Genomic DNA, 17,765 nt, shown 5'->3' with positions numbered 1-17,765 from the left:
CCAAAATGAATTGTGTGTGTGTGTGTGTATATATATATATATTTATTTTTTAAACGGAAGTGGGGGCAGTGATCACAGGACTATCTTATTTCAGTCCTTCTGAAGTGGTGTCAGTGGGAGCTTATCTTGATTCCTGCCTATTGTTCAATTGACAGGCTCAGCAGACAAGGCTCTATTTACATTACAGCAGCTTGTAGGAGGGAGGGGTAATGACATCACTCCAACTTGCAGTGCAGCAGTAAAGTGACATGACCTGAGGGCAGCTGGGAAATGTCAAAATGTCTAGCCCCATAACAAATTTTAAAATTAGATATAAAAAAATCCATTTCTTGTTTTGAAAAACGGATTTCAATGCAGGATTCTGCTGTAGTAGCACTATTAACTGATACATTTTGTAAAAAACATGTTTTTTCCACGACAGTATCCCTTTAATAAAACAAAAACTATTCTAGACCCCACTGAATATTTTTAAAAATGATTTTGTATTGAAGCTGCTTTATTCATATCTAGCTCATTTAGAAATGTGATGTATATTGCCAACAGAAATATTTAGTGAATTACTACTATATTTATTTTGAGCAGATATCTTATATAAGATGTATTCAAAGGCATGCACACTAGCACTTCATTCCTCAATTACCTTGTTTGGCTTTTTAAATGTCAACAAACTAAAAAGAATAATAAAGATATATCTGTATTCAAACTCTGTATGCTATTTGTTCATTTAAAAGGAAACCACCAATAATAATTTATTAAGATAATTATTTATTATAATAAATAAAGTTATTTATTCATCTCAGTTCAGTTCACTGAGGTTATCTCTGTTCTACTTTTGAAGAAGATTTTCCATGCTCATCAACGCAGGTGTCTTTGGTTCAGGATTCACAGGTTGCTCCTCTCTGCACATTAGAAAAAAGTGATAAGGCAGTCAATACATGGTTGTGCCAGCCTAGTCTTAATGGTTTGTATTGCATTGAAAAGTGCGTTTGACTAGGTCTATATGCTCTGAATTATCCCTATTATATAATCCCAGGCTAAAAAATCCTCACATTTTTTCCATTTGCTATGAACTGGCACCCACTCTCATACAATTAGCATAAACAGTGAAATGTTGCATTTGTATTATTTTGTGAAGAAAATGTAAATGTAAATTAAAAAAGTAATTTAACAATTTGTCTCTAGAGATTAGCAAACTCACCATTCAGGTTCTGAAGGTTGCTTAACATATGCTGCTAGTTCTGAGGAATTTGTCTGAAGCATATTAGCACACGACAATAAGAAAAAGAAAAATAGGTCCTCTTTCACCGTAGATTCACTTTTCTTGACAACATCTTCACTGTGTTCTGAAGGCTGTTGTGGGACGGGAATGCTTTCCTGCACTATTTGCAAAGGAAGTTCACCATCCTCATTAGGTGGTTCAATCCGTAGAATTTGTACTTCACTGTGGATTAGAAAATAGTTTATTCACATTAATATAATCTACTGTGTAGAACACATACATTCTGCTCTAAAAGATACATTTGCAACATATAATATATATTGCAGGTTTTAAAAATTAGACAAAGTTGTGCAAACTTATCTCCTATGTTTGTCTTTATTGGCAAAACAGGGAATTCCTCCATAAGGGATATCTTTAAATTAAAGATGCATTTGCAACAGATAATATGTATCTAAAAAATAATAATTACTATAAAACAAAGTGAGCAGTGTATTACAAAAGTTACCCAATAATATTTATATTGTTTTAGAATTCAAAATACTGAAATCTGAATTTAAACATTATATCAGGCTTTGGGCTGTAGAGTTTAGCAAACTCACCTCTCTGGTTTCCTCTGTTCTGAAGTCTGCAGTTGGATAGTAGTAGTTTCCATCTCAGACTGCAGTGATTTAGCATCTTCCTCCTTACTATCTTCTATCGGTTCATACTGCACCAAACTATAAATATAACAATTGTTACACTTCTGACATTCATCTAATCTCACTAATAGATTTTTAAAACATTAAGAAATTATGCTACACTAGTTTGCAGGTTTAAAACATTAGACACGGTTGTGCAAACGCATCTCCTATGTTTGTCTTTATTGGCAAAACAGGAAATTACTCCTTAAGTGATATCTTTAAATTAAAGCTGCATTTACAACAGATAATATATAAAAATGAATTACTATATAACAAAGCGAGCAGTGTATTACACTGCTACCCAATAACATTTACATTGTTTTATAATTCAAAATACTGAAATCTGAATTTAAAAATGATATCAGGCTTTGGGCTGTAGGGTTTAGCAAACTCACCTCTCTGGTTCCCTGGGTTCTGAAGTCTGCAGTTGGATAGTAGAAGTTTCCATCTCTGACTTCAGTGATGTAGCATCTTCCTCCTTACTATCATCTATCGGTTCATACCGCACCAAACTATAAATACAACAATTGTTACACTTCTGACATTTATCTAATCTCGCTAATCATTTTTTAATACATTAAGAAATGATACTACACTAGTTTGTAGGTTTTAAACATTAGACAAGGTTGTGCAAGGACGTTTTCTCGTGAGGCAACTTCGGAAAACAAATCGCCGCGTGTGCATTGCCGCAGGCAATTTTCATTTTAGCCGGCGGAGGGCAGAGGGAAGGCAGTTCGAGGAGATTGTCGCCCCAAAGAAGAGGCGATTTGTGGCTGGGGCGACTAATCTCCCCGAATCTGCTCGTGTGGCCTGTCCCTTACAAGTGAGATCTGTGTTAGTAAAAATGTTGTTGGTGTATTAAGTTAGGGTTCTGTTTTACTTACACTTTGAGAGTTGGTGATTTGTTTTGAAGCGCAATCAACTGTTGCGTCAATCCTTCTGCATTTTCTTCATTATTCATAATTTCTTCAAACATTGCATAACGTTGTACCCTGAAAAGACAAAAAATGCAAGGTCATTGAAACACCTTCAAACACCTAAATAAGAATTAAAGTACAACGATCACTGGATTCTAAATGTGCACTTACATACTCATTCTTACTGTTTGCTACAATAAAAAAAATGCAATACTAATTCTAGTATATCTATAACCAGAATTTCTTTTCCCCTCATTGTAAACTGATTATTTGACTCATCTCATAATCAAATTATAGATTGCTACATTCTCACTATAAAAAAAATAACCTAATGCTTAACAAATAACTTATGCATAGCAAACTTACTTTTTACGTTTCTGATTCTTAGGCGTTTTATGTGATGACAATATAGACTCCATATAGCTGAAAACATCGAATGTGTCACTTTCAGGTTCTGGAAGGCTTATGTCTATAGGCACTTCACTGTTCTCTGTAATTTCACTAAGCTTTCCCCTATAAAAAGAAGAATATATAAAGATCATGAAAACATACTTTGTCTTTTGTTTTGTGGAATATATAAAACATCAGTTGAAAAGTCCATTGGCAGATCATAAATATACTACCTAGAGTGAGTGAGTAGCTAATATTCTCTAGGGTGTATAATAATAATTTTATTTAGAGGATTGTATAATATAATGATAAAGTATGTGCCACCCATTATTGGGTCTTAAAACATAACATTAATTTTAGGAATTGGTGGCTCCCTTCAAACTACCACAACCATTGTACCAAGTTGTAGGTGTTGGTTGTCAGAGAACGATTGACTCATGGAGGTTTATATTAGGCACTTTTGCTATTGAGAGCCACTAGTTTGGTTGGTTTGGTGTTCTAAAGATAGACCTTCGAATAAAAGTACAAACCTATCAGGGCTTTCAGCTGCTGCTGCTGGTAGGCTCTCTGCTTTATTAATTGTTTTTTTCTTTTTCCGCTTTATTTTTTTAACCACAGACCTAAAGGAAACAAAATATGGTACACTGAATTGTACTGCATGTGTATATTAGCAGCTGGAAACTCAATATCTCCTGCTGATTAATATGAATATTACCCTGTCTGTAAGTAAGTGCTAATAAACCAATGTCTGGGTAAATTTAAGCAAGCATGCTAATAGAATTGTTCATTATAGTTAGTTGCTTGGAGCTTAGGAGTTTTATCGTTGTAAGGAAATCCTTTAAATCTAAATGTTAAAATAGGCAACCTTAAGAAAAATACATTTTGTTGAAGCCTACAGATCTTTCTGGGGCTTTAGCTATTTCTGATGTATTAAATATCAGACACAAAAGTTTTTGAAAGCATCATTCAAATGCCAGAGTTTTAGCACACAAAAACTTCATTAGTAGGAAAAAATCTGAATTTGAATGCTGATAAATCACCCCATAAGCATTTTGATATTATTTCACTATGGTTTGCTGCCTTTACTATAATATGGATACGTTATTAATGGACTGCCCAAGATTTAACAATATGGCAGCTCCTAGTCAAATCGTTGTGCCAAAATGTAAAGTTTTCTCTGACCAGAGTTATCCATGGCAACATGTTTTTTTACTAAACAACAGAAAGAAAAATAAAGTGAATTTGTTAACTATATCCAAATAAAGTGCATGTGTAATCAAATGCAACTGCTTAAGCAAAGGAATATAGAGAACTAAGGGTTACCAACCTAACAGGGCTTTCATCTGTGGCTGATATTTGCTGAGGCCGAATGGTCATTAGCGGCTTCTCTCTGCCAGCGACTGTGACTGTTTTCTTCTTTTTCTTTTCCTTAGGTTTTTCAAACACCGGCCTAAAAAACAACAAATGAAAATTAAGAATGTTTGAATAAATCAAGGCAAACTAGCTGTTAAAATATAGGATTATAGTCAATAGATGCCTACAAACCTTTTAGCTTCTATAAATTGTTGCTTGGATGGAGCTATTTCTGGCGGGTTCTCCACGTCAGTAACTGGTTTCTTCTTTGTTATCTTCTCCTTAATCTTTTTATACAGACACCTGAAAAAACTAAAGAAAAGAAGTCTACTGAATCTTACTGCATGTGTATATTATGGGGCATATTTATTAAGGGTTGAATTTTGAATTTGAAAATCTTTGAAATTTGAATTCAAAAAGACCAACCGAAATTACGTTTTTTTTGCAGAATAGGTCCCTTTTCGATTGAATAGGTCTATATTCAGCTGAATTCAAATCATCCAATCGAAGTAATAGCACATTTGATTGAATTAGAATCAAAGTTTTTCCCAAAAAAACCTTAGATTTTTCAAAGTCCACCAATTGACTCCAAACAGGTTCTAGGAGGTCCCACATAGGCTTAAACAGCAATTCGGCAGGTTTTAGATGGCGAATGGTCGAAGACAAATTTTTGAAGAGACAGTATATGATAAATTTCCATATTCAAATCACATTTTGACTATTCCCTAGTCAAAGTACCCAAAAAATAGCTTGAAATTCAAATTTTTTGAATTCAAAAATTCACCTCGACCGTTGATACATCTGCTGCATGGGTTGCTGATTAAAACTAGGATTAAATGTGCAAGAGATAGAGACCACAAAAAGCAATATTTTGCCATTATTTTACTGAAATGTATGGATGAGAATTTAATTGGTTGTGCTGAAATGAGCAGTATGGAGACTCCAAGGCATCAGAAAGAGACAATATATGAAAATAAATGATGTTAGTTGAGGATTACAAACCTATCAGAGCTTTCAAGTATTGGAGAATCTTTCTCTGGCTGTGCTGTCTCTAGTGGGTTTTCAACATCATTAACTGGTTGCTTCTTCTTTATAATTTTTGCGTACACTAGCCTGCAGAAACAAAAGATAATATTTTTGTCAAAGTTTGTTTTTGTGCCTGTTTGTAATACAATATATTATTAAAATATAAGTAAAGTGTCTTACCATGCAATAGCTCCAATCACAGGAATTACCAGAATACACCCTGTAACAATTACTGGAATATCATATTGATTATCATTCTCCGTCTCCGTTTCATTCCCAGCACTTGTCCACTGAATTGTAGGCTGAATTGTAAATGTTTCCACAGTTTTTTCTGATTCAGGTTCAGGATAATCTAAGTATGCGTCTTCATCATCTACATTTGCGTCTTCATCTAAATATGCACTTTCATCATTTGCTTCATATTCTTGTGTATCTTCTGCAATACAATTATAGTCATAGTAAAAACCTAATTAATCATACTGTAAGGGGCCCATTTACTTAGTTCGAGTGAAGGAATAGAATAAAAAAAAACTTGGAATTTCTAATGTTTTTTTGGCTACTTCGACCATCGAATTGGCTACTTCGACCTTTGACTACGACTTTGAATCGAATGATTCAAACTAAAAATCGTTCGACTATTCGACCATTTGATAGTCGAAGTAAAAAACAAACTTCTACCCCCCCCAGTTCACCACCTAAAACCTACCGAAGGTCCCCATAGGCTTTCTAAGTATTTTTTGGTCGAAGAAAAATCGTTCGATCGATGGACTAAAATCCTTCGAATCGAACGATTCAAAGCATTTAATAGTTCGATCCAACAAATTGCGGTAAATCCTTCGACTTCGATATTCGAAGGTGAAGGATTTCCATTGGGCAGTCGAATATCGAGGGTTAATTAACCCTCGATATTGGACCATAAGTAAATTTGCCCCTAAGTGTGATAAAAATCACTAACGTAGTAAATAAGTTTAATAAGATACCATCAAGTACAAGGTACTGTTTTATATTTACAGAGAAAAATTAAATAATTTCTAAAAAGTTTAATTTTTGGCTTATAGTGGACGAACATGGTTTTCCCAAAATTTGGAGCTTTTGGGGTAAAGGCTTTCCAGATAAGGATAACTTTAATTTTAGATGGTTTTCACTGATATAAAAAGGTCTGCCCTATTCTATAAGATGGGCAAACTATGATTTAGATTAGTTGACAAAATCAGAACAACTGCAGGTCTTTGAATTCAAATTCTCTATTTACCTGATGTAGTTTTGCAAATCATAATCAGTCCAAATATAATAATCCATATAAAATAGTTTCTTAGATTCATTCTTGAGTTCTGCAATAGAAAGATATAGAAAAATAAGATTGTTTGTAAAATACATTTATAGCTTTTCATATACTAACATGGACACTAACATAAAGTGAGAATGTAGAGAACAGTAACTTTTCTTATGTCTGGAGTTAAGATCTCCTACCTCATAAAATGAAAGTTTAAAAAAGTATAAGAAAGAAATAAGCACTTAAAAACTTAAGCACCTATTCCTTCCTGCTTCGTCTGATGTAAATATGATGTCATACTAATCACACAAAACACCTGTTGTTTTGTGGTTAGGTGCCTGTGATGTCACAATGACCCTATTGTTGTCATGGTTACATGACAATTACTTAATTCAAGCTTGGCCTAATGGCATCACTAGTATTAAAACATTTATCCCTCAACACTTATTTATTTACTTAGTTATTTACTAAAATCTGAATGTATCTCATATTTTATTTACCAAATTCCCATGCTCGATCTGGCCTTATTAATAAAATAACCCAAATGAATAGGATCATGGAAAAATTCAATAAAATCACACAAGAACCTGAATTGCTTGAACTTTTTGGGCTTTTTTCTGAATCTATCGATTTTTTCAAGCTTTTCTCTTAAACCTCGGAAAAGTTGGATTTGGGATAGGTGCCTCTCCCATTGACTTATACAGGACCTTGACAGGTCTGGGATGGCGGATTTTTTGAATTCAGGCTTTTTGCAGCATCAGGGTATAATAAATCTCGAAACATTTGAGTATTTCTGTTTTCCTCAAAAAATTCAAGTTTTGCCCCAAAACGCCCAATCAAAAAAATGTGAGGTTTAATAAATAACCCACTAAATGATATTAATTTAAAAAAAAAAAGCTTTTCATATACTAACATAAACACTAACATAAAGATACAGGGGTGAAATAAGTAAATAATTATAACTATTCAATAATTAAAAAGAATAAAAGAACAAAATCTATGCAATCTGCCTATATTGTAGACTTGCTTAATAGCAACAGCAACAAAATGTATATTATTACTATTAATTTACAAGTTACATAATATGTGAGAAAAATATAGGCTCTATCTATACACAGTGCAACACACCTTCCATTACTCTTAATTAACAAGTACTGCATGGCTGAATCATTCAGTTAAATAAAATAGTCTTAATACTGTATTTAAAATTTTTCTTTAAAAAACATTGAGAATTTTAGAGAATGGTAACTTGTCTAGAGTTAATATCTCCTACCTTAAAAAATTGAAGTTTAGAAAATCTCTTGAAATATAAGAAAGAAATAAGCACTTAAAAAGATAAGCGTCTATTCCTTCTTGCTTCGTCTGATGTAAACATTAGACTGAGCACAAGTAGTGTAGGTAAAGTGAGATCATAACTTATGTGTGATGTTACAATGATGTCAAACAATGATTTCACAATGATGTTACAATGATGTCACAATGATGTTACAATGATGTCACAATGATCACATAAAACACCTGTTTGTGGTTAGGTCCCAATGATGTCATAATGACCCATTTGTTGGCCTGGTTCCAAGACAATTACTTAATACAAGAGGTGTACATTTATCCCTTAAGACTTAGGGGGTTATTTATTAAGGTCCGAATACCCGAAATTCCCCGAAATCCAAAAAATTTGTGATTTTTTTTTATAAAAAAAAAAAAATAACAAATTTTTCGGAATTTATTAAACCCCGAGGGCTAAAAAGTCTGAATATAAAAACACAGCATCTCAAACCTGTCGAGCTTGCATAAAAGTCAATGGGAACAGTCCCATTGCTTTTTGGTTGTGTCTGGGTTTCAGGCAATTTCACTATGTTTTCGGAGCTTTCGGGTGAAAATTCCAAAGAATTTGGAGATTTCGGGGGAAAATTCATGAAAACATCGTGGAAATCGGAGCTTTTCCTGCAAAGCAAATTTTCGGGAAAATGTAATAATAAATAAGCGTTAAAAACCCGAGGGGGTTAGATCGGAGTTTGAAGCAGCCGATATTGAGATAAATTCGGACCTTGATAAATAACCCCCTAAATGATATTAATAAAACAAAAACTATTCTAAACCCGATTGAGGATTTTGTATTGAAGGTGCTTTATGTCACGTTGATCACATGAAACACCTGTTGTTTTGTGGTTAGGTGCCGATGATGTCATAATGACCCCATTGTTGGCATGGTTCCAAGACAATTACTTAATACAAGAGGTGACTAGTGCCATCACTACCAGTATAATACATTTATCCCTCAACACTTAATGATATTAAAGGGAATCTGTCGTCATTTTAAACTTTTTTTTTTTTTTTGCATTTTTATAAAAAACACACATCCATAAACACTGTCTGGCAAATAAAATGTTAATCCACAAATCCATGCATAAATTATTTTAGTTTGTATTTTGTCATGGGGGCTTCCATTTCTGCTCATTACACATTCATCCTGTGCTGCTCTAACAGCAGGCACAGCATTACCTGTGTGCTTGGAGGCAGCCACTCTGTAATGCAGGGATCCCCAACCTTTTGAATCCGTGAGCAACATTCAGAAATAAAACTAGTTGAAGAGCAACACAAGCATGAAAAATGTTCTTGGGGTGCCAAATTAGTGCTGTGATTGGCCATTTGGTAGCCCCTATGTGGACTGGCAGCCTACAGGAGGCTCTGTTTGGCAGTACACCTGCTTTTTTATACAACCAAACCTTGCCTCCAAGCCTGGAATTCCAAAATAAGCTCCTGCTTTGAGGCCACTGGGAGCAACATCCAAGGGGGTTGGAGAGCAACATGTTGCTCACGAGCTACTGGTTGGGGATCACTGCTGTAATGAAAAGCCAGGTCGCACTACAACATGAGAATCTAGCTGTACACTCCCCCTCCCCTCTCTGCCCATGCGTGTGATGTTTGGAGGAGAGAGGTCACATGGTTTGCAGGGAAGCAATTACTTTCTGTAAGTACTTTCTGTAAGTTTGTTCTTTGCATTCCTTTGGAGGGGGGAACTTTCTCTCCTTGCTGCCTTCCTAGTTTGTTTTACTGGTTACTAGATGAGGTAAAGGAGCTGTGAGTTTCCTCTGCTATCCACCTCACACAGACCTTGCTCCTTTCCTGCCTGCAATACTTCTTTTTACATTAACTACTTACTGCCTCCTTTCTCATGAGCTATTTTAACCCTTCCTAGACTTCCTCTTAAGTTTCCCTGGTTTTCAAGTATGTCCTCCTAATTTTATCCTTTTTTCTATTCCCTGTCATCAGTCCTGGGAGTGTACTCCTGTGTTTCATTTTTGTGTAAACAAATATAATAAACTATCTATATAAAATATTTTTTCCAGTGCCCAAAATGAATTGTGTGTGTGTGTGTGTATATATATATATATTTATTTTTTAAACGGAAGTGGGGGCAGTGATCACAGGACTATCTTATTTCAGTCCTTCTGAAGTGGTGTCAGTGGGAGCTTATCTTGATTCCTGCCTATTGTTCAATTGACAGGCTCAGCAGACAAGGCTCTATTTACATTACAGCAGCTTGTAGGAGGGAGGGGTAATGACATCACTCCAACTTGCAGTGCAGCAGTAAAGTGACATGACCTGAGGGCAGCTGGGAAATGTCAAAATGTCTAGCCCCATAACAAATTTTAAAATTAGATATAAAAAAATCCATTTCTTGTTTTGAAAAACGGATTTCAATGCAGGATTCTGCTGTAGTAGCACTATTAACTGATACATTTTGTAAAAAACATGTTTTTTCCACGACAGTATCCTTTTAATAAAACAAAAACTATTCTAGACCCCACTGAATATTTTTAAAAATGATTTTGTATTGAAGCTGCTTTATTCATATCTAGCTCATTTAGAAATGTGATGTATATTGCCAACAGAAATATTTAGTGAATTACTACTATATTTATTTTGAGCAGATATCTTATATAAGATGTATTCAAAGGCATGCACACTAGCACTTCATTCCTCAATTACCTTGTTTGGCTTTTTAAATGTCAACAAACTAAAAAGAATAATAAAGATATATCTGTATTCAAACTCTGTATGCTATTTGTTCATTTAAAAGGAAACCACCAATAATAATTTATTAAGATAATTATTTATTATAATAAATAAAGTTATTTATTCATCTCAGTTCAGTTCACTGAGGTTATCTCTGTTCTACTTTTGAAGAAGATTTTCCATGCTCATCAACGCAGGTGTCTTTGGTTCAGGATTCACAGGTTGCTCCTCTCTGCACATTAGAAAAAAGTGATAAGGCAGTCAATACATGGTTGTGCCAGCCTAGTCTTAATGGTTTGTATTGCATTGAAAAGTGCGTTTGACTAGGTCTATATGCTCTGAATTATCCCTATTATATAATCCCAGGCTAAAAAATCCTCACATTTTTTCCATTTGCTATGAACTGGCACCCACTCTCATACAATTAGCATAAACAGTGAAATGTTGCATTTGTATTATTTTGTGAAGAAAATGTAAATGTAAATTAAAAAAGTAATTTAACAATTTGTCTCTAGAGATTAGCAAACTCACCATTCAGGTTCTGAAGGTTGCTTAACATATGCTGCTAGTTCTGAGGAATTTGTCTGAAGCATATTAGCACACGACAATAAGAAAAAGAAAAATAGGTCCTCTTTCACCGTAGATTCACTTTTCTTGACAACATCTTCACTGTGTTCTGAAGGCTGTTGTGGGACGGGAATGCTTTCCTGCACTATTTGCAAAGGAAGTTCACCATCCTCATTAGGTGGTTCAATCCGTAGAATTTGTACTTCACTGTGGATTAGAAAATAGTTTATTCACATTAATATAATCTACTGTGTAGAACACATACATTCTGCTCTAAAAGATACATTTGCAACATATAATATATATTGCAGGTTTTAAAAATTAGACAAAGTTGTGCAAACTTATCTCCTATGTTTGTCTTTATTGGCAAAACAGGGAATTCCTCCATAAGGGATATCTTTAAATTAAAGATGCATTTGCAACAGATAATATGTATCTAAAAAATAATAATTACTATAAAACAAAGTGAGCAGTGTATTACAAAAGTTACCCAATAATATTTATATTGTTTTAGAATTCAAAATACTGAAATCTGAATTTAAACATTATATCAGGCTTTGGGCTGTAGAGTTTAGCAAACTCACCTCTCTGGTTTCCTCTGTTCTGAAGTCTGCAGTTGGATAGTAGTAGTTTCCATCTCAGACTGCAGTGATTTAGCATCTTCCTCCTTACTATCTTCTATCGGTTCATACTGCACCAAACTATAAATATAACAATTGTTACACTTCTGACATTCATCTAATCTCACTAATAGATTTTTAAAACATTAAGAAATTATGCTACACTAGTTTGCAGGTTTAAAACATTAGACACGGTTGTGCAAACGCATCTCCTATGTTTGTCTTTATTGGCAAAACAGGAAATTACTCCTTAAGTGATATCTTTAAATTAAAGCTGCATTTACAACAGATAATATATAAAAATGAATTACTATATAACAAAGCGAGCAGTGTATTACACTGCTACCCAATAACATTTACATTGTTTTATAATTCAAAATACTGAAATCTGAATTTAAAAATGATATCAGGCTTTGGGCTGTAGGGTTTAGCAAACTCACCTCTCTGGTTCCCTGGGTTCTGAAGTCTGCAGTTGGATAGTAGAAGTTTCCATCTCTGACTTCAGTGATGTAGCATCTTCCTCCTTACTATCATCTATCGGTTCATACCGCACCAAACTATAAATACAACAATTGTTACACTTCTGACATTTATCTAATCTCGCTAATCATTTTTTAATACATTAAGAAATGATACTACACTAGTTTGTAGGTTTTAAACATTAGACAAGGTTGTGCAAGGACGTTTTCTCGTGAGGCAACTTCGGAAAACAAATCGCCGCGTGTGCATTGCCGCAGGCAATTTTCATTTTAGCCGGCGGAGGGCAGAGGGAAGGCAGTTCGAGGAGATTGTCGCCCCAAAGAAGAGGCGATTTGTGGCTGGGGCGACTAATCTCCCCGAATCTGCTCGTGTGGCCTGTCCCTTACAAGTGAGATCTGTGTTAGTAAAAATGTTGTTGGTGTATTAAGTTAGGGTTCTGTTTTACTTACACTTTGAGAGTTGGTGATTTGTTTTGAAGCGCAATCAACTGTTGCGTCAATCCTTCTGCATTTTCTTCATTATTCATAATTTCTTCAAACATTGCATAACGTTGTACCCTGAAAAGACAAAAAATGCAAGGTCATTGAAACACCTTCAAACACCTAAATAAGAATTAAAGTACAACGATCACTGGATTCTAAATGTGCACTTACATACTCATTCTTACTGTTTGCTACAATAAAAAAAATGCAATACTAATTCTAGTATATCTATAACCAGAATTTCTTTTCCCCTCATTGTAAACTGATTATTTGACTCATCTCATAATCAAATTATAGATTGCTACATTCTCACTATAAAAAAAAATAACCTAATGCTTAACAAATAACTTATGCATAGCAAACTTACTTTTTACGTTTCTGATTCTTAGGCGTTTTATGTGATGACAATATAGACTCCATATAGCTGAAAACATCGAATGTGTCACTTTCAGGTTCTGGAAGGCTTATGTCTATAGGCACTTCACTGTTCTCTGTAATTTCACTAAGCTTTCCCCTATAAAAAGAAGAATATATAAAGATCATGAAAACATACTTTGTCTTTTGTTTTGTGGAATATATAAAACATCAGTTGAAAAGTCCATTGGCAGATCATAAATATACTACCTAGAGTGAGTGAGTAGCTAATATTCTCTAGGGTGTATAATAATAATTTTATTTAGAGGATTGTATAATATAATGATAAAGTATGTGCCACCCATTATTGGGTCTTAAAACATAACATTAATTTTAGGAATTGGTGGCTCCCTTCAAACTACCACAACCATTGTACCAAGTTGTAGGTGTTGGTTGTCAGAGAACGATTGACTCATGGAGGTTTATATTAGGCACTTTTGCTATTGAGAGCCACTAGTTTGGTTGGTTTGGTGTTCTAAAGATAGACCTTCGAATAAAAGTACAAACCTATCAGGGCTTTCAGCTGCTGCTGCTGGTAGGCTCTCTGCTTTATTAATTGTTTTTTTCTTTTTCCGCTTTATTTTTTTAACCACAGACCTAAAGGAAACAAAATATGGTACACTGAATTGTACTGCATGTGTATATTAGCAGCTGGAAACTCAATATCTCCTGCTGATTAATATGAATATTACCCTGTCTGTAAGTAAGTGCTAATAAACCAATGTCTGGGTAAATTTAAGCAAGCATGCTAATAGAATTGTTCATTATAGTTAGTTGCTTGGAGCTTAGGAGTTTTATCGTTGTAAGGAAATCCTTTAAATCTAAATGTTAAAATAGGCAACCTTAAGAAAAATACATTTTGTTGAAGCCTACAGATCTTTCTGGGGCTTTAGCTATTTCTGATGTATTAAATATCAGACACAAAAGTTTTTGAAAGCATCATTCAAATGCCAGAGTTTTAGCACACAAAAACTTCATTAGTAGGAAAAAATCTGAATTTGAATGCTGATAAATCACCCCATAAGCATTTTGATATTATTTCACTATGGTTTGCTGCCTTTACTATAATATGGATACGTTATTAATGGACTGCCCAAGATTTAACAATATGGCAGCTCCTAGTCAAATCGTTGTGCCAAAATGTAAAGTTTTCTCTGACCAGAGTTATCCATGGCAACATGTTTTTTTACTAAACAACAGAAAGAAAAATAAAGTGAATTTGTTAACTATATCCAAATAAAGTGCATGTGTAATCAAATGCAACTGCTTAAGCAAAGGAATATAGAGAACTAAGGGTTACCAACCTAACAGGGCTTTCATCTGTGGCTGATATTTGCTGAGGCCGAATGGTCATTAGCGGCTTCTCTCTGCCAGCGACTGTGACTGTTTTCTTCTTTTTCTTTTCCTTAGGTTTTTCAAACACCGGCCTAAAAAACAACAAATGAAAATTAAGAATGTTTGAATAAATCAAGGCAAACTAGCTGTTAAAATATAGGATTATAGTCAATAGATGCCTACAAACCTTTTAGCTTCTATAAATTGTTGCTTGGATGGAGCTATTTCTGGCGGGTTCTCCACGTCAGTAACTGGTTTCTTCTTTGTTATCTTCTCCTTAATCTTTTTATACAGACACCTGAAAAAACTAAAGAAAAGAAGTCTACTGAATCTTACTGCATGTGTATATTATGGGGCATATTTATTAAGGGTTGAATTTTGAATTTGAAAATCTTTGAAATTTGAATTCAAAAAGACCAACCGAAATTACGTTTTTTTTGCAGAATAGGTCCCTTTTCGATTGAATAGGTCTATATTCAGCTGAATTCAAATCATCCAATCGAAGTAATAGCACATTTGATTGAATTAGAATCAAAGTTTTTCCCAAAAAAACCTTAGATTTTTCAAAGTCCACCAATTGACTCCAAACAGGTTCTAGGAGGTCCCACATAGGCTTAAACAGCAATTCGGCAGGTTTTAGATGGCGAATGGTCGAAGACAAATTTTTGAAGAGACAGTATATGATAAATTTCCATATTCAAATCACATTTTGACTATTCCCTAGTCAAAGTACCCAAAAAATAGCTTGAAATTCAAATTTTTTGAATTCAAAAATTCACCTCGACCGTTGATACATCTGCTGCATGGGTTGCTGATTAAAACTAGGATTAAATGTGCAAGAGATAGAGACCACAAAAAGCAATATTTTGCCATTATTTTACTGAAATGTATGGATGAGAATTTAATTGGTTGTGCTGAAATGAGCAGTATGGAGACTCCAAGGCATCAGAAAGAGACAATATATGAAAATAAATGATGTTAGTTGAGGATTACAAACCTATCAGAGCTTTCAAGTATTGGAGAATCTTTCTCTGGCTGTGCTGTTTCTAGTGGGTTTTCAACATCATTAACTGGTTGCTTCTTCTTTATAATTTTTGCGTACACTAGCCTGCAGAAACAAAAGATAATATTTTTGTCAAAGTTTGTTTTTGTGCCTGTTTGTAATACAATATATTATTAAAATATAAGTAAAGTGTCTTACCATGCAATAGCTCCAATCACAGGAATTACCAGAATACACCCTGTAACAATTACTGGAATATCATATTGATTATCATTCTCCGTCTCCGTTTCATTCCCAGCACTTGTCCACTGAATTGTAGGCTGAATTGTAAATGTTTCCGCAGTTTTTTCTGATTCAGGTTCAGGATAATGTAAGTATGCGTCTTCATCATCTACATTTGCGTCTTCATCTAAATATGCACTTTCATCATTTGCTTCATATTCTTGTGTATCTTCTGCAATACAATTATAGTCATAGTAAAAACCTAATTAATCATACTGTAAGGGGCCCATTTACTTAGTTCGAGTGAAGGAATAGAATAAAAAAAACTTGGAATTTCGAATCTTTTTTTTGGCTACTTCGACCATCAAATTGGCTACTTCGACCTTTAACTACGACTTTGAATCGAATGATTCAAACTAAAAATCGTTCGACTATTTGACCATTCGATAGTCGAAGTAAAAAAAAACTTCTACCCCCCAGTTCGGTACCTAAAATCTACCGAAGGTCCCCATAGGCTTTCTAAGTATTTTTTGGTCGAAGAAAAATAGTTCGATCGATGGATTAAAATCCTTCGAATCGAACGATTCGAAGGATTTAATAGTTTGATCGAACAAATTGCGGTAAATCCTTCGACTTCGATATTCGAAGTTGAAGGATTTCCATTCGGCAGTCAAATATCAAGGGTTAATTAACCCTCGATATTCGACCATAAGTAAATTTGCCCCTAAGTGTGATAAAAATCCCTAACGTAGTAAATAAGCTCAATAAGATTGTTTTGCCACCAATATGGATTCATGCAACTTAGATACCATCAAGTACAAGGTACTGTTTTATTTTTACAGAGAAAAATTAAATAATTTCTTATATATTTTAATTTTTGACTTAAAGTGGACTAACATGGTTTTCCCAAAATTTGGAGCTTTTGGGGTAAAGGCTTTCCAGATAAAGATAACTTTAAATTTAAATGGTTTTCACTGGTATAAAAATGTCTGCCCTTTTCTATAAGATGGGGAAACTATGATTTAGATTAGTTGACAAAATCAGAACAACTGCAGGTCTTTGAATTCAAATTCTCTATTTACCTGATGTAGTTTTGCAAATCATAATCAGTCCAAATATAATAATCCATATAAAATAGTTTCTTAGATTCATTCTTGCGTTCTGCAATAGAAAGATATAGAAAAATAAGATTGTTTGTAAAATACATTTACAGCTTTTCATATACTAACATGGACACTAACATAAAGTGAGACAGTAGAGAACAGTAACTTTTCTTATGTCTGGAGTTAAGATCTCCTACCTCATAAAATGAAAGTTTAAAAAAGTATAAGAAAGAAATAAGCACTTAAAAACGTAAGCACGTATTCTTTCCTGCTTCATCTGATGTAAATATGATGTCATACTAATCACACAAAACACCTGTTGTTTTGTGGTTAGATGCCTGTGATGTCACAATGACCCGATTATTGTTATGGTTGCATGACAATTACCTACTTCAAGCTTGGCCTAATGGCATCACTAGTATTAGAACATTTATCCCTCAACACTTATTTATTTATTTACTTAGTTATTTACTAAAATCTGAATGTATCTCATATGTGCTCAATCTGGCCTTATTAATAAAATAACCCAAATTAATAGGATCATGGAAAAGTTCAAGAAAATCAAGCAAGAACCTGAATTGCTTGAACTTCTTGGGCTTTTTTCTGAATCTATCGATTTTTTCAAGCTTTTCTCGTAAACCACGGAAAAGTTGGATTTGGG

At 34.1% G+C, this 17,765-nt stretch overlaps 2 protein-coding genes across 2 annotated transcripts; both read right to left on the bottom strand.

Moving 5' to 3' along the window:
- Positions 1-421: 421 nt before the first annotated feature.
- LOC121393766 lies at positions 422-7,574 on the bottom strand. Its single transcript, XM_041563193.1, has 12 exons — positions 6,838-7,574; positions 5,766-6,021; positions 5,562-5,672; positions 4,752-4,871; positions 4,534-4,656; positions 3,737-3,826; positions 3,183-3,329; positions 2,784-2,891; positions 2,295-2,411; positions 1,819-1,935; positions 1,199-1,441; positions 422-899 (listed from the first exon to the last, which is right to left on the bottom strand). Coding segments are annotated over exons 1-12 (1,572 nt in total). The 5' UTR covers positions 6,977-7,574; the 3' UTR covers positions 422-898.
- Positions 7,575-10,660: 3,086 nt separating this feature from the next.
- Positions 10,661-17,159, bottom strand: LOC121393546. Its single transcript, XM_041562373.1, has 12 exons — positions 17,084-17,159; positions 15,978-16,233; positions 15,774-15,884; positions 14,964-15,083; positions 14,746-14,868; positions 13,949-14,038; positions 13,395-13,541; positions 12,995-13,102; positions 12,506-12,622; positions 12,030-12,146; positions 11,410-11,652; positions 10,661-11,110 (listed from the first exon to the last, which is right to left on the bottom strand). Coding segments are annotated over exons 1-12 (1,503 nt in total). The 5' UTR covers positions 17,154-17,159; the 3' UTR covers positions 10,661-11,109.
- Positions 17,160-17,765: the final 606 nt, after the last annotated feature.

The sequence above is a fragment of the Xenopus laevis genome, chromosome 5L, assembly GCF_017654675.1.
Source record: "Xenopus laevis strain J_2021 chromosome 5L, Xenopus_laevis_v10.1, whole genome shotgun sequence".
Lineage (NCBI taxonomy): Eukaryota > Metazoa > Chordata > Amphibia > Anura > Pipidae > Xenopus > Xenopus laevis.
Note: the sequence above shows the minus strand (reverse complement) of the source record. Positions and strands in the feature narration are given on the sequence as shown.